A 25,340-nucleotide genomic window follows, 5' to 3' on the forward strand; every position below is an offset into this window, starting at 1 on the left:
AATGTTCTTTTATCTCATAAAAAAGAACATAAAAACATTTCTCTCTTTCTTCAATTTTTCCTTTTTGATTTATAAGTACTGAGTCCATCAATTCTGGAGAACAATGGTAACTGCTTTTACAATTGAAACATCTGATACAATAAGGAAACATTTAGTGCAGTTCTCTGGAATATTCAATGCCTGGCTCTAAAGGACCTAGTTTATGGATTGTGGACTTAGATCTGCTGCCAGCCAGGAAAATGATGATAGCAGCCATGATAGCATTTCTAATTAAAAACAGAGACCATAAATCTCTCACCTTTCAAGTCTGGTATCTGAGCTAAGTGTCATATCCTGCCTTACTGGAGGAATGCTCATCTAGAAAAACACTGGATTAGCAACTCTGCTTTATAACCAAAGACTTCCTAGCAGATCAATAGCAAGGGAAAGAAAGAGTGTTAGTATGACTAACGTTCAATGTAATTCACCCTACACTATAAATGACTAATTTGTTATCTTCTGCCCCTGCCATTTCAACAAAATACAGAATAGTCTCTAATATAAAGAGACTCTTGTCAGTTTCAGAAGTAAAAAATTGCCTTCTCATGTTTGCTGATGAATATAGCTATGAAATTTTGCATCTTTTAAATAACAGACGAGAAATGTAGAAGCAGAATTATGGGCAGAAGCTAAGAGTCCATTTTTTTATTGCTATGCTGTTTCCCTTTAGTGACACTGTTAAGCCTGTTTTTATGTTTATAAAATGATTAACATTATATACATATTCTATATCTTTTGCATCTGGCCACTCTAATATCCCTGAGTCAGAGAAATTCCTATCTGATAGGAATGATGACATGGAAACACAGTAAACCTTACTTTGAAGTACAAGACGTCTTTAATTAACTATTGTCATTGTAACTGGGAATTCCATCACTAAATGATGTAGTTATAAAGTGCAATGTCATGTGACTGCACTAACTTACAATGACAATTCTGGCAAACCAAGTGGCTATTTTTAGGTGTGACATTACATGAACCCCATTTGTAGCCTACTGTTGACTTCCCCCCTTGATTTTGCTTATTGGAAGCCAGCAGTGAAAGCCACAAATTGTGATCAAGTGACTGTAGGATGCTGCAACTATTGTAATTGCAAGCTGGTAGCCAAGCGCCTGAATTATATTCACCACAGGAATGTTGCAATGACTACAACTACAAGGACCCATTATAACTCTTCAGTGTATCACAACATAGAATAGTTGTGGAATGAGTGGCTGCTGAACAAAGACAACCTTTCTTGTAATATTGCCGTTTGCTTATACTTCAACAGACTAATGTGCTATCTTTGGAATAGCACTAGAATGCAGTTTCCTGGCAAAGGGAGGATCAATTTAGTTACGACCATCCCTTTCTGATCTCCAAGTTGCCTAAAAGCATTAACCAGTGCAACCTTTGAGAATTCATTATTTTGTGGATGAAGAAGATATAGGAGAAGGCCCTTGCAATGTATCTCCTAATTTAATGCATTAGCATTAGCATTTAGGCTTATAATATTGCCCCATAGTGCTTTACAGTACTCTCTGCACGATTTACATGGTAGAAGCATTATTTGCATATTGCCCACAGCAATCTGGATCCTCCTTTTACCAACCTTCAAAGGATGGTGTGGTGGCCCAGTGGTTAGAATGCAGTATTGCAGTCTAATTTTGCAGAGTTCAATTTTCACTGCTCAGCTTTCTATCCTTCTGAAGTCAGTAAAATGAGATCCCAGATTGTTAGGGGCAATATGCTGACTCTGTAAACCTCTTAGAGAGGGCTGTAAATCACTATGAAGTGGTATATAAATCTAAGTGCTATGCTGCTAGTGCTATGGAAGGCTGAGACAACCTGGAGCTTCATCAGGATTGAATTCCAGGCTTAATGCTACAGTAACTGGGGAGTAGCTTTGGAGTCAATAAAGAACCATCTACTTTTGGATAAAGCAACAGTTGCTGGCACCGTTTAGCAGTTTAACAAGATACTTACAGAAGCAAAGGAAAAGTGTGTCCACACACATGGCATATACACTGAAAAATCCATGTGCAATGAGGTAGGAACCCACAATCACTGTCTAGAGAGAGGGGGGGGAGAGAGAGAGAGAGAGAGAGTCATCTCAGTGTGATATCATATCTATGACGATAACAATAATGTTGTCAAGCTTCGTTGTTATCTCCAAATAAATGAATTTCCAAACGCCCAATCTTTGAGGAAATTTTTCTCTTTATTGTCTAAATTGATGATAATCAACTTTATATGTCCATCCCTGGTGACCTATGTGATGCTGTTGCTGTGTCTGGGGGCTATTGGGACCTGGTTGGGGTACTCTAGGCTTTGGCTGAACCCTGGCAAGCAATAGCACTTAAACTTATATACTGCTTCACAGTGCTTTACAGCCCTCTCTAAGCAGTTTATAGAGTCAGCATATTGCCCCCAACAATCTGGGTCCTCATTTTACCCACTTCGGAAGGATGGAAGGCTGAGTCAACCTTGAGCCAGTGACAATTGAACTGCCTAACTGCAGGCAGCTGGTAATCAGCAGTATTGCATTCTAACCACTGCATCACCATGGCAAGGCCAAATGGCTTTGGTGTATGGACCCCAAAGATCCAGGACTTTGAATCCTTAGTTCTGGATGGGGTGGCACTACTCCAGACAGATCTGGTCCGGAACTTGGTGGTTCATCTGGACTCACGAGTCCTGCACAAAGAACAGGTGGCAGTTGCAGCTAAGAGACCCTTTGTACAACTGTGGGTTGTAGCTTTTCCTCGATCAGGAGTCCCTGTGCTCAGTCATTCAAGCCCTAGTTATTTGGACTATTGCAACACACTTTACATTGGGCTACCCTTGAAGAGCATTTGGAAGATAGAGCTGCTACAGAATGAGGCAGTGTGGGCAGCTTTTGGGGGCTCCACTGCTATACTACAAGCTGCACTGGCTACCATTTGCTTGCAGATGCGATTCAAAGTGTTTGTTATCACCTTTAAAGCCCTTCATGGCTCCAGGTTGCTTGAGGAATATCTCATCTCAATGGGATTGGCCCACTCCACCTGTGCTGATAGAGGAGACATACTGAAGGCCCCATTAGCCAGGGAATTGCAGCTGGCAGGATTTAGGAGAAGAGCCTTCTCTGCTGCTGCTCCTGCCCTTTGGAATATCTTGTCCCAGGGAGTGAAGTGAGCTCCCACCCTTTTGACCTTCCATAAGAGATTGAAGACCTGACTCGATCAGCTGGCTTGGTGTTCCAATGGGGGGAGCATCATCTTGGATGTGGTTGATAGATTCATCAACAGATCTCCCGCCCCCGCTCATCCTACTTCTTCCCTCCCCAACTTTTAATTATAGCTGATAATGGGCATTGGTCCTATCTGAATGCCATTTCTAGTAGAGCTGGTAGAGAGCATCCAGAGTGGGTAGTAGCTCTATGTTCTGCATGTAGACTGAGCACGAAATCTTCATTTGCATCTCTGGTCACTCCCTCCTCATCTGGTGATTCCCCAGTTCAGCAAAGGTCAAGCGATGCATAGACTTGTGACCTGTAAAATAGTAGCCCTTCCCTGACTGTAGACCAGACATTAGTAAGGGTGGGGCTGGATGCTCTCTACCTGTTCTACTAAAAATGGTGTTCAGGTAGGACCAATGTTCATTTTCCCTAGAGCTGGATCGAGAGCATCCAGAGTAGGACATACCAAAGCTGGCCTGTCTCCTTAACGGGTGGGTAGCGTCTGGTCCTAAGTCTCCCCGGCATCATGGACCCTCTGGAGGACTCTCCTCCCAAAGGCTGCTTCAGCCAAAGTGAAGGTGTTCAACTTATAATGCCAAATGAATGGTGAGGGGGAGGACCATGTGGCTGCTCAACACACCTCCTCAATGGAGCCCTGCGTTGCCCATGCCGCTGTGGTGGCCGCACTCCTGGTAGAGTGAGCTGTTATTCAGCCAGGTGTTGGAAGGACCTGAACCTCATATGCCTATGCAGGCCCTCAGCCACTGTCCCACCGTTGAAGAAGTGACCTTGTTGCCTAATGTTGATGGTTGGAATGAAACAAATGAGGACTCCGTCCTCCTGAAGGAAGATGTAAGCTTGATATAAATACAGAGGGCCCTTCTGACATCCAAGGTATGCCACCTGTGTTCAAGGGCATGCCGTGGTTCTGGGCAGAAGTTTGGTAGGACCAACACTTATGCCCTATGAAACCAGGTGTTAACCTTGGGAATGAAAGAAGGGTGACCCTGAGGATGACCCTGTCCTGGTGAAAGATGCATAAGTCCTGTCTGATGGATAGGGCCGCCAGTTCTGAAATCCTCCACACCGAAGTGATGGCAATGAGGAACGCCACTTTATGTGTCAGGAAACACAGTGTGGCTGACCTTAAAGGTTAAAAGGGGATGCCCATAAGAGCTTTCAAAACCTTAGTGAGGTCCCAGGTGGGATACCTGTGAACGACTGGTGGGCACAAATTAGTAGCCTCCCTAAGGAATTTGCGTACTGTGGGATGTCTGGAAAGGGATTCCCGTGTCCCAAGAGACAAAACTGAAGACAATGCTGCAACCTGTCTCTTGATAGTACTGGGTGTCAATCCCCTATCCAACCCGTCCTGGAGGAACTCCAGGACCTGAGTCACTGAAGCCACTGATGGATTAATCTGCGACCTGGAGCACCAGGTGCAGAAGGACCTCCAAGTCGCATTCTATATTCTAAATGTGGATTGGCCTCTGGAGGCCTGAATAGTTTGGATGACTCTGGGAGAGAAATGTTTGCATCCCAGGGCCTGCCACTCAACCACCAGGCAGTCAAATGTAGCCACTGGGGCTCCAGGTGGATCAAGGCCCCCTGGCTGAGATGGATCCTGTCGTCTGGAATCCTCCGGGGTCGCTCCATTGATAGGCTCATCAGGTCAGCGAACCATGGTCTCCTGGGCCAATGAGGAGCCAGCAGGATCACCTCCACCAAAAGGTTCACCTTCCTGATGAATGCTGGGACCAGGGGAAGAGGAGGAAAGGCGTAGAGAAGACCCGGAGGCCACGGAATGCGGAGGGCATCTGTCCCTTCCATTCCCTCCGTCCGGTACCTGCTGAAGAAGTGTGGTAGCTGGGAATTCTCTGGGGATGCAAACAGATCCAAGATAGGAGTCCCGTATTGATCTGACAGTAGCTGGAATAGGGAGATGATGCAGGCACCATTCCGCCTGGTCCACCGTCACCCTGCTGAGACTGCCTGCCTGCACATTTAGAGCCCCTGAGATGTGCTGTGCCGTCAACGACAGGAGGTGTCGCTCTGTCCAGTGACCAGCTGACCCGCTGCCACCATGAGGGACCTGGAATGTGTCCCCCCTTGTTGGTTGATGTGCACTTTGGCCGTCGCATTGTCTGTTAGGACTAATACGTGGTGGCCAGAGATGGAGCCCTTGAAGGCCTTGAACGCCAGATGGACCGCTCTGAGCTCCAGCCAATTGATGTTGTGTGACAGGTCCGCCTGAGTCCACCTGCCCTGGGCTAGCAGATTTTGGCTGTGGGGTCCCCAACCAAAGAGGCTGCCGTCTGTCGTGATGGTAACTCGGGAAGGTTCCTTGAACAGGCAACTCTTGCAGAGGGATGGTGATGTCCACCACTGGAAGGAATGCCACACGTTTAATGGGAGTCTTCTTACCTTGTCCTGTGAGTTGCTCCTGCCTGATCTTTGGTACAGCAGGAGGAACCATTGCAGCATCCTGGCATGTAGTCGTGCCCACGGAACTATAGAGATGCACAACATCATTTTGCCGAGGAGCTGTGACAGGAGTGATAGAGGAACTGTTCTCATAGCCATGATGTGCCTGGCTAGTTGTTGAAGATTATCTTGCCTCTCCGGATATAGGGAGACTTGGCATGTAGCTGTGTCTATCAAGGCTCCCAGATGGAGCAATTTGATCACTGGAGAAAAGTGACTTATCTTGTGGTTTATGGAGAAGCGCCTTCATTGTGGCTCCGCCTGTCTGGCTGAAGGGGACTGGATCAAAGTATTGTCCAGATAGCATTGGACTCTGATTGGGACTGAGTGCAGATGGGCCGCCAGAGCAGCCAACGTGTGAAGGCCCTCGGTGCAGATGAGAGGCTGAATGGCATGGCTCTGTACTGATAATGTCTGTCCAAATAGGCAAATTGAAGGAACTGCCTGTGTGCTGGTTTGATCGGAACATGAAGATATACTTCTGTTAAGTCTATAGAGGTGAGGAAGTCACCCTCGCGCGTGCTGTCCAATATTGACTTGAGAGACTGCATTTTGAATTGTTCGAACTACAAACACTGGTTTAGGTGCTTTAAATCTAAGATTGCCCTGAGCCACCAGAGGGAACTCTGGTGGCTCAGCAGACTAATTAATATCCACTTACATCTGCTGCCTGCAATTACTGCAAGTTCAAATCTCACCAGGCTCAAGGTTGACTCAGCCTTCCATCCTTTCTAAGATAGGTAAAATGAGGACCCAGATTATGGGGGCAATTAACTGACTTTGTATAAATATACAAAAGTATGAAGGCTATTGCTTAACGCATTGTAAGCCACCCTGAGTCTCCGGAGAAGGGCGGCATATAAATCAAATTAAAAAAATAAAAAATAAAATAAAATAAAAACCCTCCGGAATTCTTTTGGATCACAAATAGAATCGAATAGAACCCTTGTCCCTGATGTTCTTGAGGGACAGGTTCGATAGCCTGGATCTCCAGCAAGTGCTGGATCGCTGCCTCCATCAGGCGCCATTTGGCAGCGTCCCTGGAGACAGGGCATCTGAGAAAAAATTTTGGGGGAGCGGAGAGAAATTCCAGCACCAACCCTGATCTCACTGTGGTGAGTACCCATGTGTCTGAGGTTGTGGCCTCCCACTGATGGAAATGGAGGCTGAGCTGGCTACCGATTGGTGGCGCGGTCCTGCAGTCATTTTGCACGGCGGTAAAGGCAACTTCCAGCCTCTCGAAAGGGCCATTTGCCCTGGGGTTGAGATCGACTCCTGAAATTTGACCTGTCCAGATCCCTTTCCTGGTGACTAGGGTACTGTCATTGAAATTGCTGATAGTTGGGTCCTGGGTCCGGGTCCCAAAAGGACTGCCTCCTGTAATAAGGAGAGGGCTGGTGTTCCCCCCGTCTGAAAAGGGAAGGCATGGCCTTGCCCTTGGTCTCTACCAGAATAGGTTCCAGAATGTCTCCAAATAATTTGTTGCCTGTAAAGGGAGCCGAAGCCAATTTCCATTTGTTTTTATTGTCGGCCTGCCAGTGCTTAAGCCAAAACAGGTGACAGGTAGTAATTGAAGATATTATGGACCATGAAGTGAACTTAGCTGCATTCAATGTGGCATCCACTGAAAATTCAGCAGCAACTATTAATTTATTAATATCTTGGTGTATCCTCAAATCTTCCGGTGAAATGCATTCCTGCAGTTGTGAAACCAGAGCAGGGAACCCGGTTGAAGAATGAAGCTCAAGTGGCAGCCTTCACCACCTAGGCAGCCACCTGATGGGACTTACGCAATGATAATTCAGCTTTCTTGTCATTAGGTCTCAGGCAATCCATTGCATCAGTTGGAAGCAGAGCAACCGATGTCAATACTGCCACCGGCTTGTCCACTGTGGGTACTTGTAGAATTTCAGCCAGATCTGGAGCCACATTATAGAGCTTCTGCTCAGTTTTGGAAGGCAGAAGCCCTGCCTCAGGGTTGTTCCATTGATGTTTGACTACATCTAAAAATAATTTGGGTGATGGAACCACCCCAGCTCAACTGCTGGCTCAGTAAAGAACACATGACCAGAACCCCCCGGGCTGGGAGCAGGATCTGGAACAGTTTCAGATTCCAAATTCATAATGGACTTGTCCTTGCGAATCAATTAAAATGATCCAATTTGAAAAGGCCTGTGAAGGGGGATGGTTCTGAATCCCTCCCTTCATCCTCAGAAAAGGCCATCATATCCTCCTCCTCCTCAGCTGAGGAGTCTCCGCTTCTGATTGAATGGGCCACAGATGTAAGACTCTGAGGCCCCATCCAAGCCTCTTGAAGTACAGGCTGCAACACTGGAGGCTGCTGGAGTGGAACCCCTGGAGAAGGTTGGTTCCTTTGCTGTAAGCCTATGGCTAAACCTTGGGTTTAGCCATAGTCTTAGGCCTAAGAAATCAGTTGCTGCAAATGATCAGGCACACAGTTTCCTCCTGTGGGCGGATCCCCGCTGCAGTCAGAGTAAATGAAGCAGTGGGTCCTGAAGTGAAATGCAGGTGTGACTCTGCAAAACGTGCTGCAGGCAAACTAGGGTTGCAAATGCTAATCTATCCATAACATCTCCTAAAGTGGGGGAGGACGACTCCCTGGCGCCATCTGGCAACCAGGCACTGCAAGTGGCAGGCTGCAAATGAGCTGGATCATTAATGGGATCCAATGGCTCCACTCTTTGAGGGCAGGAAAATTCCACTCCTCCTCTGGGGGAGGTCGCTTTGCTCCTGGCTCTGTTTAGCTTTCTGGAGCTTGGCCAGTTCTTTCTCCAAGGCCTTTTGACGCCTTTTTGCATCTTTTTTGGCTGATTTGGAGCCCCGCTTGCGGCTGCCTGGCTCCTGGTTGTTGTACCCTTAGCTGAAGCTCTCTGGCTGGCGGCGCCATGTTTCTGGCCTGGGGAGGAAGTAGGGCAAGCCCTCTTGTCCCTTTCTGGGCCTGCTGGCTGGTGGAAGGCATGCGTGACGCCATTTGCCCCCGCAATGAAGGGAAGCCGGCCCACGAAGGGCTGAAGCTGCCGCGGCGCCAATCACACTCCCACATGCTCCTGCCACCTCACCTAGACAAACTGTGCCTAGACAAACTGGGTAGCTACTGATTCCCCCTCCAGGGGGAATGCCTGGGCCCCGACACTAATGGATGCCGGTTTACAAAGGCCCTACCGCTAAACCTGGTTGGCGGGGACCTCGGCAGTGGAAGCTGGAACAAGACCGCTAGCCCAGCTAGCAGCCTAATCGCCAAAGCGATCCTCCAAATAAAGGCAATTGTTTCCAAGCTCACGCTTAGTCCATCAGAATGAAAGGCGAAGCTGTTTGTTCAACCACGTCTGTCTGTGATGAAGACTGAGCCGAACTGGGGAATCACCAGACGAAGAGGGAGTGATCACAGATGCAAATGAAGATCACGTGCTCAGTCTACATGCAGAACATAGAGCCCACTCTGGATGCTCTCGATCCAGCTCTAGGGAGAATTAGGATTTTATAGTATTTTATTGTTATTATTTGAATAGTTTTATTCTTTTTAGCATTATAAACCACCCAGAGATACCTCGTGGTGAGATGGGCGGAAAGCAAATTTAATTAATTAATTAATTAATTAATTAATTAATTAATAGATAGATAGATAGATAGAGTTCTGATTCTGGTGGGAATCAGAACTCTCTTCCAAGATTTGAGAACTACATGCAAATACACATATTGTTCGTGGATCATTCTAAGTCAAGGTTAGTTTTAATATGGTTGAAGGAACCAGTTAATTGGATTGACACAACAGATTAAACCATGGTTTATAAACTGCAATGGATAAACTCATTAGATTACAAACACCCTATGCCAACCACATTTCAGCTTAGTGCAATGTATTAACTAATTTTCTTCAAAATTTAACTCACAGCTAGTATAAGATAACATGGGTAGCATAAAACCTATATACTTTTTCCTTTGAAATAAGATGGAAATGAAATATAATCAATGATTAATAACAGAATACATATAATACTTCAGTAACGTAGTAGTGACTCTTTCTCAAACCCCCCTCCAAGCAACACAACTATCAAGGCAGACTTCAATACTATAAAAGTAGATTAAACGAACAAAAAACAGCTGCCAAGCAATACAACTGCAATTGGAGAAAAAAAAATACATCCATATTTTTAAAAATACTAACCAGAATGGGGACCCAGTAGTAATTGAGAGTTGGTGCTGTGTCTTGAATCAATTTTATTCTGTGGGTGAAAAAAAAGAAAGCAAGGATACCTAAAAAGAAATGAAAATAATTAAATTTCACATTTTCTCCATATCTTATTTCCAATTTGGAAATCCCATCATTTTTACAAATGAGTTTGACTTTGACCCATACATATTTTAACCAATTTCTTTCCGCCTCCCAAATGGGGTTTAGATTTTGTACTTGTTTCTACCTATTATGAAAATGAGCTGTAGTAACATGCAAGAGAGGTGGAAAAGGTCTTCCTTAGCTTTATGTCCTGTACATATACTGGATTACAACTCTTGATATCTTAAAATTTGAGGCAAGCTGATGACTAGTGACTTGCAAGTGGAAATTTTTGGAAGAGCAAAAGTAGGACTGAAGTAGAGCAAAACATGGAAAGGTACAGAAATAATACTCAGGAAAAGTAAAAACTTTACCTCCAGCTATATTAGAGTTCCATTCCTGTTATGCAAAAAAAAAAAGGCTTTGATCCCTGCTTTAAATATATTCTTTATTGCAAATACGATTTCATTCAAATGCAAATGCTAAAACCTAAGTGAAATCTTCATAGAAGCACCAAAAAGAAGACCAATAGTAACCAAACTTAAGAGAAAACCCAAAATATCATGAATGTCTTACCAACACTTCCCACAATTAGGATTTTTCCAAGGAAAAACAGGAAATCAGTGACTTTGTCCAAAACAGCCACTCTGAATACAAAGAGGAAACCATTACAGTTACAGATAGTCCTTGACCACAATTTCCATTGCTAAGACTGTTGTGAGTTTTGCCCTATTTTGCAACCTTTTTTTGCCACAGTTGTTAAGTGAATTACTGTAGTTGTTAAGTTAATAACATGGTTGTAAAGTAAATTTGGCTTCCCCATTGAATCTGTTTGTCAGAAGGTTACAAAAAGTGATCACATGGCCCCGGACATTGCAACCATCATAAATAGTTGCCAAGCATCCAAATTTTGATCATGTGACTGTGAGAATACTGCTGTCAACACTTCAAGCTGCATTTACTCTAGTGCTGACATAAGAAGGAGAAGCGGATGTGTCTGGAAAGGGACGTTTGACTTTTCACCTACTTATTTTCCCTGGAGATAATATCCCCTAGGAGATGGGATGGGAGGGGGGAAATTCCTTTGAGCTGTAGCAGTAGATAGGGGTAGAGTGACTTGGAAGATGGCCAATGAGTGCAGAGGAGTGGGGAACGGAAAGGGAGGGTTTTGGGTCTGGAAGTCAGTGTTGGCTGCGATGGAGTCGGAGTTAGAATGTCGTGCTTAATAAATGGGAGTTTTTCATCAAAGACTTTGTTTGAAATGCAATTTATTTGAAACGACTTCGAAACCTGACAATTGCAATGCTTGTTAAATGTGAAAAATGGTCATAAGTCACTTTTTTCAATGCCCAGGCAATTTTCTCTGGGGCGGTGTCAGTTTTGGAAGCCATTTTTTTTTTTTTTTTAGCTTCCTAACTGCCACATATTTTAGCCTGGAAAATTGGGAGGGTTTTTTTGTTGGAGAGGTGGAAAAATAGCCATAACAACATTCCTTGCTCTGGGAGTCAAGGACATTTGCCTGCATCTGGATGGGAGTGACTGGGGATTGTCTCCAGTTGAGTCTGAAGAATGGATTGAATCATGTGATGAACTTGTGGGTGTGGAGCAGGGTTGTGAACTTTCAACTGGGTGGGGAAAACCTGGAAGCTTTCAGATTCGGGTTTGCCCAGATGTGCCAACATGACATCTCTAATAAACTTTGAGGAATTTATTGCCTTGGAGTTTTATTTCATTGGGGGTGTTTTTTGGAACCCTGACATTAACCCAAGTCCCCTTTAAAACTATTTCGGGGTTCTTTCATAATTAGAGATGATACTATTTATTTATGTATTATATTTATATGCCACCAATCTCATTCTGCCAAGTGACAATCCAGAGAACTTGGATGCATTCATATACGCAGGTATTCATATTTCTGTACTCTTTCCCAGCTGGGAGTCCAGTTTGTTCCACAAGGTGAGCACTACCACACAGAATGCCCACTGCCACAGCACATTTAAATGATAATCATTGTACCAGTTTATCATGGAGTTTTCAGCTACTAAATCTAACAATAAAGAACTTAGCCGAGCTCTTCCAAACAGAATAATAAAACCAAAAGAAGCTTCCAGGCCCTCACCTGATTATGTTCCTCATGAGCAAGGAAAAGGCATTCCTGGCAGAAGTGCAGAAATTGGTACCGTAAATAGCAATCTGGGCAAATTGCCAAAGGGGAAAAAAAATCTATTTAAGAACATTATTTTTTTTACAAAGACATGATTACTTAGAGCCAGAAAAAGGCAAATTTAGATATTAAGACAGTATTAGTGCCATGATAAAACATAACAAACAAACACAATTTTTACATGACTTTTGGGGATATGAAGTGAAGGGAATAAGAAGGAAAATACATTGTACTTGCCTGGATCCCTCTTATCTTGTTTGTTATCATGCCCCCCCCCAAGCGCAGCTAGCTTTAAAAAAAAGATCTTTATTTAATAATCCTGGTATCAAGGGGCTCCTACTATTCCTTCAGATGCCTCTCCCCTTATCCAGTTCCTGGAATTTCCAAGGACTTCATGATTCACAACCAACTTCACAATAACAATCAATACATAAACGTGAATGGGTAATTAGCATGATGAATAACTGCTGCAGCATTGACATGGCATCATCAGGACAAGTAAATACACTACACAAATGATCAGGATGAGTGCATTTGGCAGCCAAGTCTGCTTTAAACGTTTTAACAAGTAATGAAGAATCTAAAGGAAAACTTTCAACTTCTGCCAAAGGTATGGCTAAGTATTTAGAACAGTTCCCTTGCTGTGCAGAGCATCCAGAAATCTGCATTAATGTCCTAAATAAGTAACAGATGCTTGAATTCCTCACCATAATGTATGCATTTCTATTCAAAAACTTGATGAACTTCTCCAGGCACCAGAAGCAGCATTTGAAACAGGTCAAAAGGAACTTGGCAAACATATTCTCAGAAGCTAATGGATTGCAAAACAGGACAGGAGAAAGTTCTTATTATTCTCTCTATCACATTAGAAAGAGTCATGTATCCCTCTGATTATTTATTTAATTATGCTCCTGCAGTGCAAAATTCCTATAGGTCTTAAGCTGCTATAGAATGACACAACAAAGATCAAAATAAAAATGTAAAAAATCTAACACCCCACAAACCACAACAGCACCATCCCTTGGGAGAAGGGTTACAAAAGAAATGCCTGAAAGTTTTAGCTAGTAGAAAGGGTCAATACCTTTTAGTTTATGATCCAAGTACTCCAGAATGACTCGAATGATCTGGACAATGGCAAGAATCATGGATCCAAAGGCCAGTGAACCTGTGTGATACCTGCAGGGAGAAAACAGCGGCAGAGAAATTGCACTGGTGAAGGCTGCAACACACCTGTATACTTTTTCTTAAAGAAAGAGGGAGGATAACATAGTTCTTCACTGGAGTCTCTTCTGGCTGTGGGAGCTACTATACTGAAGAACACAGGACTGAGTCTTCTCAAGCTGCACTTTGCTACCTCAGAATTACAGGGTTCTGACTGACATTTTTGTCGAAAATGAGTTAAGAGTGTGACATGGTCCTATCTACCATGACTTAATTTTTTAACAACTTATTTTGTAAAATTTCTAAATAGATTTGCCACAAATAGCAAAATTACAAGGTTCTATCAACACTATCACACAAAAACTCAGAACTACAGGGTTCTATTTGCAGCAGCCAATTATCGTGCTTGGCTGCTCCCATATGATGGAGCAAGGATGGAGCCTGCAGCGTCTATCATTGTCTCCATTTCTGGACATGTGAATACCAAAATAAAGTTTCTTTTCCACAATATGGTAGCAAGTTCAGACTTATATGAACCGAGTGGATCTGAGTATGTTCCAGAGTGAGTAGTCTGTGCTTTAAGACTATACCATTCACTAACACTATTGCAATGCAATGCTCAAGGTTGGCTCAGCCTTCCATCCTTTCAAAGGTAGGTGAAATGAGGACCCAGATTGTGGGGGCAATAAGCTGACTTTGTATAAATATACAAAAGTATGAAGGCTATTGCTTAACGCATTGTAAGCCGCCCTGAGTCTCCGGAGAAGGGCGACATATAAATTAAAGCAAAAATAAAAAAATAAAAAAATGCAGGCCTGGAGCCCTGCATTTTGATTCTAGTAATAATTATGGCTATGAGTCACACTCAAATATACATGTTTCAGGGCACTGATTTCTGAATTCAGTGAATCAGGGCAATTCGTGTTTGCAAGGATTTTTATCTAGGAACATTGACTATCAGTCCAAAGCCATTGTACAACGACCATAGCCAGAGAGCTTTAGTAACAGATACCCCACCTACAGATAAGAGGGGGAAACAGCCTCATAAGCAATTCTTTGCTACAGCCAGACAAACAGAAATTGACCATATTAATTCATTTCCGAGGGTAGAGTCATATTATTGTTGTACTAGAACTAAAAAAGAGTACCTCAAATCTTCACTGAATGTAAGCAACATGTACAAGCTGTAAAAAGAAAAAAGCAGCGAAACAGGAACTGAACCAAACTCTCTTACTATCAAACTGTATTCAACTATGAATTTAACCTGACATTCCACGTACCCAAAAAAGATCTTTGTGACCTTTGCGAGGAACATAAAATTGCCACTCCATGTGTTCAAAGCAGTTTCAGTACAGTAATGTGCCGTATGGTAAAGTTTCACAACTAAAATTCACCCAGACCCATTCAACAATAAGGTTCAAGACAACCTTCGCTGTGGAAAATTGGAACATGGTCACCATCCATGCCTTTAAAAAGAAGACGAGGAGTATTTGCAGAAAACCTGCTTCGCCAACACCGCCTGCCGCATCTGTTACATTGCCTGTGCCTGACAAGAGTTACAGGTACACACACTATCCAAAGCAAAACAAGATGACATAGAAAGTATGCTCAAATGGATGCCTAAAGTCAATAATGACTATAACTGCACCATTTTGAAGAAACTGTTATGCAAAACTGGGGTTAAATAGTAATTCTCGGTATTAAGACACGCATTTACATTCTTACATTTAATGCTGAACCTTCAAATAGTAATTTACAAGCATTTTATGGTCACAAAAACAAATTTGAGTTAATATCAAGTTGAATTCAGTGCTTTTTTGAAAAAAGTTTTTATTAAACTTTGTAATTCTCATTTTTTTTTAATTGCAAAAGTTTTACAATTACATTTTCACCCCTTTTTTTCACCCCCCCACCTCCCTCCCCAGACTTCCCGTCCTCCCTAGCCCTCCCTAGCCCTCCCCCCCAGACTTCCCTATTATATACTCATAACTAATAATACTGATATATATACCTGAACCCATCCCTCCCCCTATATAATTTTCCCTCTTTATCTCTTTACATTAAAATATTTCTAATACATTATTTTCAAATAAAAGCTATTTGGTACTTTCTAGTTTGGTATTTGTTCTGAACATATTCTATCCACCTTTTCCATTCCCATTCATAAGTCTCTTGTGAACAATCTTTTAAATATGCTGAAATCTTCGCCATCTCTGCAAAACTGGCCATCTTCAAAGTCCATTCCTCAATAGTAGGCAAAGCTTCATTCTTCCAATATTTACCTATCAACAATCTTGCTGCTGTTATCATATACAATATTAATTTTATTTCACCCCGTGTAAAACCCTTAACTATACCCAATAAAAACAATTGTGGAGAAAATTGAATTTTTTTCTTCAAAACATTCTGCATGACCCACCATATTTTTATCCAAAAAGCCTTAACTTTCCTACAGGTCCACCAAACATGATAATACGTAGCATCCAAACATTCACATCTCCAACATTTTGGCTGAACATTAGGGTACATACATGACAACTTTTTAGGATCTAGATGCCATCTATAAAACATTTTATAAAAATTTTCCCTCAAATTCTGCGACTGTGTAAATTTAACATTCTGAACCCAGATTTTTTCCCATGTTTCCAACATCACTGGTTCTTCAAAATTTTGTGCCCACTTAATCATACAATCTTTAACTAATTCCGTTTCTGAATCCCTTTCTAGCAAAACATTGTAAAGCCTTTTAATATGCATTGGACCTTTCTCTCTTATATGTCTAACCAATTCTTCCTCATGCAACATAATACCAGTTTTTTGGTCCTCTTTCCATCTCAATTGTAATTGATTATATTGTAACCAGGTTAAATTAATCCCTTCGTCCAACAGTGTCTGCAATGTCTTCAACTGCCATCTGCCCGCATCTGTAAAAAGAACCTCTTTGTATAAAACCCCCCCGAGTGACATTATATTTGTATTCCACAAGGTATGACCAAGATCCAGCCATAGCGGTATTTTATAATCCCATTTGAGTCGGTGCTTCTTCCAAACTCTCATCAAAGAGTCTCTAAGTATATGACTTTTAAATACTTTATCAACTTTATCATCATAAAATAGGTAAGCATGCCATCCAAATTCAAGATCAAAACTTTCTGCATTCAATATTCCAGCCTTTTTACTTCCAAACCAATCACTTGTTAAAGTTAAAGCTGCTGCATCATAATATAACTGTAGGTTTGGAAGTTTAAGGCCTCCTCTTTCTGGAACATCTTGCATAATTTTCAATTTCACTCTCGGCTTTTTCTCGTTCCAGACAAACTTATTAAGTCCAGTTTGCCAAACTTTCAGTTGTTTATCACTTTTAAGCACCGGAATCATTTGAAACAAAAACAGAAATCTTGGCAAAATGTTCATCTTAACTGCTGCTATTCTTCCAAGTAAAGACAGTTGCAGCTTTTTCCAAGTCTCCATGTCTTTCTGAACCTCTCGCCACAACACCTCATAGTTATTTTGAAACAATTTCATGTTTGATTCTGCAACCTGAACTCCAAGATATTTTACCTTAGGTACAATTTCAAAACCTGCCCTCCTTTCAAACTCATGTTTACGATCTTGTGTCATATTTTTGACTATCATTTTAGTCTTTTTTGAGTTCACTCTAAAACCTGAAACTCTACCATAGTCTTGTATAATGTCGTTCATCAAGATTATTGATTCCATTGGTTGTGATAGGGTAACCACCAGATCATCTGCAAATGCCTTTATTCTATAATCCTCTTGCCTTATCATTATGCCTTTCAAAGTTTTTGAGTCCCGTATTATATTTAGCAAGACTTCCAATGTTAAAATAAATAAAAGTGGGGACAACGGACATCCCTGTCTTGTTCCTTTTTCAATTTTAAACTCTGTCGTCAAACTTCCATTAATAATAATCTGTGCTTTTTGCTCTTGATAAATTGCTGAGATCGCCTGTATAAATTGGTCCCCAAAGCCCATCTTTTTTAAAGTCTTTAGTAGAAAATTCCAATCCACTCTATCAAAGGCCTTCTCCGCATCCAAAAAAACCAGCACTGCAGAAATCTGTTTATTCTTATCAAGATATTCCAATAAGTCTATTACTTGCCTTACATTGTCCTTCATATATCTGCCCTCAATAAATCCCGCTTGGTCCGCATGAATCACCTTTTGGATTACTGGCATCAACCTGTTGGCTAATACCTTCGCATAAATTTTATAGTCTGTGTTCAAAAGAGATATTGGTCTGTAGTTCTCTGGTTTTTTAGGACCAACTTGTTCTTTTGGTATCAAAGATATATAAGCAGTTGTCCAGGATGGGGGTATTTTACCCCCTTGTTGAATATTGCAAAATAAATCTCTAAGTTGTCCCACCATTTCAGCTTGTAAAGTTTTGTAATACACTGCAGTCAAACCATCCGTGCCAGGAGCTTTGGCTGTTTTTAGCTGTTTAATTGCTGCTGTTATCTCCTCCTCTGTTATAGGATAATTCATTCTTTCCTTTTGTTGATCAGTAATTTTTGTAACTCTCTTATCCTTTAAATATTTTTCTATAAGTCCATTCTGCACCTCTTCTTTGGCATATAGTTTAGTATAATAGTCCACAAAAGCTTCTTTAATTAGTTTTGTTGAAAGATTTCTTTCCCTCCAATATCAATACTATCAATAGTCCGTATACTTTGTTTTTTCCTCAATATGTAAGCCAACCATCTGCCCGGTTTGTTAGCGTTGCAAAATGTATTATGCTTCGCATATTGTAAACTTGTTGCAACTTGTTCCGCCATAAGCATTTGAAATTGGTCTTTCAAAAGTTTTATAGCACTTCGTATTCTTTCATCTGTTGGATTTTTAATAAGTAACTGTTCTTTATTCTTTATTTCCATTTCCAACTCAGATCTTTTCTTTTGTCGGAGCAGTCTATGTTTAGAGTTCATGTAGATGAGTACCCCTCTCATATAAGCTTTACTTGCATCCCAAACAATTTCAATTGGGGTACCTTTATTCAAATTTATTTCAAAAAATTCTTTCAAGTGCTTTTTAAGTTCTATTGTATTTTTTTCATATCTAAACAAGTTCTCATTTAATCTCCAAGAACGTCTCTCAACCTTATCCATCTCAATTTCTATCCATACAGGGCTATGGTCAGTCAGAGTTCTTGGAAAAATCTTTGTTCTTTTTGTCTTAACAAGTAGATCATTTGACAACAGGATAAAATCAATCCTAGAAAAAGATCTATGTCTATCCGAAAAAAAAGTATAGTCCAATTCATTTGGATTATGTATTCTCCAAACATCTTTTAATTCCATATCTTCTTTCATATCAAAAAAAGTCTGTGGTAATCTAATTCTAGACTTTGCCAGGCTCTTTTTATCTAGTTTAGAATCAATTACTCCATTCCAGTCTCCCATAATTAAAATAGATCTATAGTCCCATTGCAATATTTTAGTATGTAACATCTTGTAAAAATAATCCTGTTGTTGGTTGGGAGCATAAATTCCAATCAAAAGAATTTGACCATTTGCTGTGAGCAATTCAATTGCTACAAACCTACCATCTTGATCTGCTTCTATAACTTTCGCTGTTAATTTTTTATTTACATAAATAACCACACCATTCTTTTTCTGCGAAGTTGAAGATATATAATGTGCTCCTAGTTTTGAATTTATCAAATATTTTTGATCTTGAGTTGTGATATGCGTTTCTTGTAAACATATTATATCATTATTAAATTGTTTCAAATATGTAAATAATTTCTTCCTTTTCTGTGCTGAATTCAACCCATTGACATTCCAGGATAGACACTTAAAGGTCATCAGCCTCTTTCTGGAGCACAGAGCAAAATGTTTGAAGTTCATCCGAGAGCTTCGATCTCGCTCCTCCCATAGCTCCACTCTCTTGTACGATACTCTTAACTGCCTTCTTGTCTTGTCTTTCCTGTTGCTGTTGTTGCTTTTGTTTAAGTAGCTTGGATTGGGCTCTAGTTATACGTTGATCTTTAACTTCTGTCAACTGAATCAAATCCAAAATTGGAGAAGAATCCAACAAGGGCTCACTCAGAAAACCTCCTTCTGCACCTTGCACTACTTCTAATTCCTGCTTGGACTGTTCTTGCAATTGCCTCTCTTCACTCTCTTTAATCTCCAAAACTGTGGATGTACGTGGAGATGGTGTTCTTTCCTTAAGAATAGTAGTGTAAAAGTGTTGTGCCTTCTCCACGGTATTCAACCGATACCCTTCTCCCTTGTATCTAAAAATTAACCCAGCTGGTGCGTCCCACCGGAAGGGTATCTGTAAATTTCTCAGTTCCTTAACAAGAAAACCAAATTCTTTTCTGGCTTTCAGCATTTTAGGAGGTAATTCTTTAAAAATTTGAAGTCGTGAACCCCCCACTTGTACAGAAGTATAAAAAGATTTTTGCAGGATATCATTTCTAATTCCTCTTTCTGTAAAGTATATGACCACATCTCTAGGCAGTTGTCTTTGTCTGGCCACCCAAGAGTTCACTCTATAGGTTTTATCTATTTTGTGAAATACCACATCAGGATTAACTTGTAGAATCTTGGCCAAGGCTTCAGAACAAACTTGTCTCAAATCCTGTCTCTCCTCCTCTCGAATTCCCCGAAGCCGTATGGCGAATTCCATCGCCCGGAATTGTATCATAACAATCTCATCATCAATTCTCTGCATTTTATTATCAACTTCATCAATTTTATAGTCATTGTCTTTCATCTTGACATTAACTTCTGATTTGAATTCTTCAACTTTATAATCAACTTTCCCAATAAATTCTGCCAGGCCAGACGCCACTTCTGCTATTTTTTTGGTCACCTTATTTTGATTCTGTTTCACCATGTCTTTGACTTCATTAATTTCCTGCATAAGTTCCTGATGTGATTTTTGAAATTTATCATCTATCTCCTGTTGACATTTTTGAAATTTGTCATCCAGAGTTTTAGAAATAAATTCTTTTAAATCTCCCACATCAAATTCTTTTTTCTGAGTTTGTAGCTGTTGATCAGGGGGAAGTTGCGTTTGCTGTTTGTGTGTGGGGGATCCCCCCCCTAATGCCTTCCCTTCCTGCTTCTTTGAAGCCATCCTGGCTCGTGATCTAGTTTTTCTAAAGAGGGAAGTTCCTTTTCCTTTCCCTCCTGCACAAAGACTTCTAAAAAAGTCCCCCAGATTTGGTCAAACAAGGGTTAAAATAAAGCAGAGTCCAATATTGAAAAGGGAAAAAAATTTCCCAGTTATTTCTCTTATAACAAGCAAGACAGCTTAGTAGCAACTTGGAAACTTTGTAGCAAAACAAAATAACTTCACCAATCCACACTCGCTGGCTCGTTAACTCTGAAGCTAGGCGCCATGTTTTTTCAAAGCACTTTCACTCATTCGCATTGTCTCAGATTGAAAAGTCAACAAAGTGCTAATACTTGCGTTTCCAAATTTCAGGATTCAGGTAGTTTCGCTGTTTATTAAAGCTGGTTCTTTCGCTTTAAGTTTCCTGCAGCCGGCTTGTTCTGCAGGAGCAGAATCGTCCCACGCCGCCCGGAGTCTCAGCAGGTTGGAAGGGAGCCGCGCCTGTTTCCTCCCCAGAAACGATTCCCTGGGGGGTTACAGGGGCTCGACCTGTGCCCTGCTATCTCTCCTCCAACAATCCTCAGGATTTTGAAGTTTTCGAGCCGCTTCTCGATCGCGAAGCGGCTCTACAGGCGGCGGGGCTGGCGGAGCTTCAAAGAGCGCCGCCGTCGCCGAAGACAAGGAAACCGGAAGTCTGTAATTCTCATTTTTATGGTGTAACAGTCTGACAAGGTTCTATCTGATATTCGGAGCCTCCAGTACAGGGGTCAGCAACCTGCGGCTCTGGAGCCGTATGTGGCTCTTTCACCCCTCTGCTGCGGTTCCCTGTCACTTAAAATATGCGTCACAACCGCCAATGTGCAACACCCGCTGGCACGCAATTTATTGAGCATTTCAACCTGCGGCAGGCCAACCATGGATAAATCCAAGAAAAGAAAAGTTTCAGAAGAAAACAATGTTTAATTCAACTACATATGCTAGTTTTGTGGCTGCGCAAGAAATAGTGAGGCATGGGAGGGATTTTGTGGCTCCCAGTGTTTTCTTTTCTGTGGGAAATGGGTCCAAATAGCTCTTTGAGTGTTTAAGGTTGCAAACCCCTACTCCAGTATAACCCCAAGATGAGTCACCATCTGCCTCATTTTTTTTCCTTGCATGCACTATTTGTTAGTAGGCTCACATACCAAAATTTTTCTTTCTACGTACAATGGGGTAACCAGTACAATTTTTCAAATGTTTAAGGCTCATTTCCCCAAAAATGGTCGCAACACACATAGAACCCTGTAATTCTGAGGTAGTGACTTGCCAGGCCCAGGAGAGATTTCTTTGTAGGACTATGCTTTTGCAGAAGCCTCTTCAGACTTTCAAAGTTTTTGAAACTACCTGTGATGTAGTCTCAAAACAACATCGTCATGTTGACTATGCTCTCACAAAGAAAACTGCAGCACTTTTCATCCAAGGGAATCTAAATGGCCTTGAATAAGCCTAATATCAACTTCAGTTGTAATACTAGCTACTCAGAAATCAGCTCTCTTTTCCAAACCACAAAACAAAGAACATTTTGCTATCTCATCTTATCCAAATTGCAAAGAATATTATACTAAGCTCAGAATAATCTTTTTTGTGAATTTAGTGGTCCCTAATAACAATTTCCTATTCCTTCAAAAGGTAAACATTGCTGATATCAAGGCAAATGGAGTTTTTTTCCTCTGCACTCCAGTCCCTTTACCTGAGTGCTCGGCCAAAGGAGGAGAAGAGGGGAAACGCTGGCATATCATCAGGTTTTTTAAAAGCCCAGTAGTATGATGCAAAGGCCCCAGCAAGTGTGACTTGGCCCAAGGCAATGACAAAGTTGGCCAGCCAAAAGAACATGAAAATATTGAAAATCTGAAAGATGATGAGATACTTGTGGTAGGCAGTCTCACCACCATAGAAGGCAAAGAGGCAACGTGCTCCTGGGCACAGCTTTGTGACATTGGAAGTACTGAAGGTCTAAAAGAAGGAAGAGAATTGTTTATTTGTTAAAGTTCCATTAAAATGTCTTACTTGAAAATAATATTGCTTTTCTATTTTTTTTTCTCTAAGTATATATGCAGGCTTCCAAAAATCCAGGCAGAACAGAAATTTTGCCTTGTGAATTTCCAGAATTTGGCTTCTAGAATGTCCAGAATGTGCCAATAATTAATATAACTAGAGAAATTGTTCCTTTCCCTGGGAGAAAGTACAAACATAGTCTTTGAACATCCCATTTTCTGGAATAGGAGGGAAACCTGCTTGATTCAGACTCTTCAAAGAAAGGACTAGAAGCAGTGGTGGGATTCAAAAATATTTACTACCGGTTCTGTGGGTATGGCATGACTTGGTGGATGTGGCAGAGGAAGGATACTGTAAAATCTCCATTCCCTCCCCACCCCACTCCAGGGGAAGGGAAGGATACTCTAAAATCTCCATTCCCTCCCCACTCCACTAACCTGCTTTTCAGCTCTGTGTGCAGGGCAACAAAAGTAGACCCAGCTGATCAGCTGGAACTCGATCAACTGGGACTCGGGAGGCAGCAAATAGATGGGGGTGGGGCCAGTCAGAGGTGGTATTTGCCGGTTCTCTGAACTACTCAAAATTTCCGCTACCGGTTCTCCAGAACCACTTAGAACCAGCTGAATACCACCTCTGACTAGAAGGAACGAGCTTCATCTGTGGTCCTTGCAAGATCTGTCACACATTCAGCAGGAAGCGGATTGCTATTTTCTTGTGGTTTCTAAAGAGCTTGACTGAATATATTTTCACTAGTTAATTATTTTAAGTTCCTTACCTCTGGTTTGCAAGTTGTTCCAGCATATTGGCATTCTGTATCATTAAACACCTTGTAGACAGCTTCATTAGACGTAGACAAGAAACTAGAAGCAGTCAAGGAACTCTTAATTATAATAATAATAAAAATGCCACTTTTCCTTGCCTGAGATGAACATCTGAGAACTAGGTTATTTGGTGTTATTGCTACCCATCCCCTTCACCCATCCCCTTCACCCATCCCCTTCACCCAGGAAAGAAAGAAAAATTATGGAAGGATACACAGCAGTACTAGCCCAGTAAGCAATGCAGAGACACACCAGAAAGAAAGTACACAGAGGAAACAGAAGGGATGTCATGATGTGTCCAATAGCCCTGCAACAGGGATGGGAAATGGGGAGAAAGAAAAAGCACATGATTCTGTTCCAGTGCCTTAGTACAGCCAGCCACAATAAAGTCTTGTTTGTTCTTTGGCCACATTGGGACTTGGTTTCACTTATATTATATTTATCTATAGTATATAGTAAAGCCATAGTTAACCTATGGTATATCCAAGATAGTTTCTATTCAAGGACTACATATTGTATCTGCATACTTTTAACTCTTTCTACCCCAACAGTTCTGCAAGAAATGAATAAAAAGAATATTTTATACAGTATTTGAGATGGACAACCAGTTTATTCCTTTGCAAAAAGAGAGAATTATTTTCAATTTAGTGTTTTCTCTGTTTGTTGATGCTCTACAGATCTGCTCAATTTTCCAGCAGCAATAGATTTAGACAAGAATAGCAAGCCAATTCTTGAGAACTACAAAACTGAGGGGATGGTTGTGGATGACATTTCCAAGAAGAGTCCAAGTTAGCCTCACCTGCTAGCTTCTTTGATCAGTGCAATGGCAATGAGGATTCTCTTGCGCAAGAAGATAAGCAGTAGAATAATGATAACTTCCATAATGCACAGGATGATCACTGGATCAAAAAGAAAGAAAGAAAAGGAAATGACATGATTCCAGATTTTACTGAGCAAAATAAAAACACAAACTAGAAAAATTATTAGAACTATTCAGAATATACTTTCATCTGTTTGGAGGTTTGAAGACATTGTCTCCAATTTTTAAATAGCTTCTAGGACTGCTCAATAAAAAGGCCATGTCACTAGGTAGTATATTTGAACAGGAACTCACTGAAAGCTAGCCAGGTTTGCTTCAGGTGGAGATAGACATGAAAATCTGTCTGGAATCCAAGTTCCATCAAGGAGACATCAGAACCAGTCTGTCCTTTCAGATGAGCATATTCCATATAACAATGAAATATTCCTGAAAGTGAAAAACAGGACTTGGAAAAGACACAGAAAAGGATTGCCAAAGGATTGGCAACCAAAAGGATTGGTTTAACATTCTCATCACTGTATATCCACAGTATTGCAGCCTCAATGTGGAGTGGTGATTAAAAGATACAGAAAACAAATTCATTCAGACATAGCATATAAAGGCTTAGCAGAATCTTCCCCAATCTGACATTTTCAGATATGTTGTGTTACAACTCACAGAATTCTCTGCTAGTACAGCTGAAGACTTAACTGTAGAGTCAGCCGTGGGTACCACACTAATGTATAGTCTTCTAAATACTGTTAACTCCAGCCCCCAGCAGCTCATCATGGTTAGCTCACAATTGTGAGGATTTGGAATATTTTAGAAATCTATATTTGGAAGTACTATACACCTCTAAACTAAATCTCCAGAATGAGAATGAGAATGAGAATTTCTAGTAGGCTTTTGCCATAATCCATCAGATTCAAGACTTGATTTAACTCACCATATCCAAGCACCAGAATCACCAGTACAATCATCACCCAAATCATGATCCCTGCCAGGAACCGGAGCAGAACAATAAATACAAGGCTGACTACCATGGAAATCACGAGACCTCTGCATATGGAAGACAAAAAGTCTTGAAATAGTTCTTGCATTGAAAACTACCGTATTTTTCAGACTATAAGGCACACTGTGTATAAGACGCACCAAGATTTTGAAGAAAAAAATGGTTTTTGCCCTCATCAGCCCCCAAGAGCACTCTGCAGGCCTCCCAAACCCTCTGCATGCCCCGTTTTTTGCAAAAAACGAGGCAT

The 25,340-nt window shown here is 41.3% G+C and overlaps 1 protein-coding gene across 18 annotated transcripts in view; it reads right to left on the reverse strand.

Moving 5' to 3' along the window:
• The window catches only part of SLC44A2 (solute carrier family 44 member 2 (CTL2 blood group)), a 119,758-nt gene that overhangs the window by 11,477 nt on the left and 82,941 nt on the right, over positions 1–25,340 (reverse strand). For 7 of the 18 annotated variants that reach the window (XM_087888494.1, XM_034437853.3, XM_087888490.1 and 4 more), the window contains 12 exons: positions 25,028–25,140; positions 24,397–24,528; positions 24,082–24,181; positions 23,497–23,589; positions 23,237–23,321; positions 22,157–22,419; positions 13,262–13,356; positions 12,888–12,991; positions 12,136–12,209; positions 10,593–10,663; positions 9,909–9,997; positions 2,005–2,089 (listed from right to left, as the gene is read on the reverse strand). In XM_087888494.1, coding sequence (XP_087744620.1) covers positions 2,005–2,089; positions 9,909–9,997; positions 10,593–10,663; positions 12,136–12,209; positions 12,888–12,991; positions 13,262–13,356; positions 22,157–22,419; positions 23,237–23,321; positions 23,497–23,589; positions 24,082–24,181; positions 24,397–24,528; positions 25,028–25,140 — 1,304 coding nt within the window. The remainder of the gene's footprint in view (positions 1–2,004; positions 2,090–9,908; positions 9,998–10,592; positions 10,664–12,135; positions 12,210–12,887; positions 12,992–13,261; positions 13,357–22,156; positions 22,420–23,236; positions 23,322–23,496; positions 23,590–24,081; positions 24,182–24,396; positions 24,529–25,027; positions 25,141–25,340) is intronic. The other 11 variants (XR_015732791.1, XR_015732790.1, XR_015732788.1 and 8 more) reach the window with 3 other exon arrangements.

This window comes from Pantherophis guttatus, chromosome 2, assembly GCF_059756535.1.
Source record: "Pantherophis guttatus breed Tessera chromosome 2, ASM5975653v1, whole genome shotgun sequence".
Classification (NCBI taxonomy): Eukaryota; Metazoa; Chordata; class Lepidosauria; order Squamata; family Colubridae; genus Pantherophis; species Pantherophis guttatus.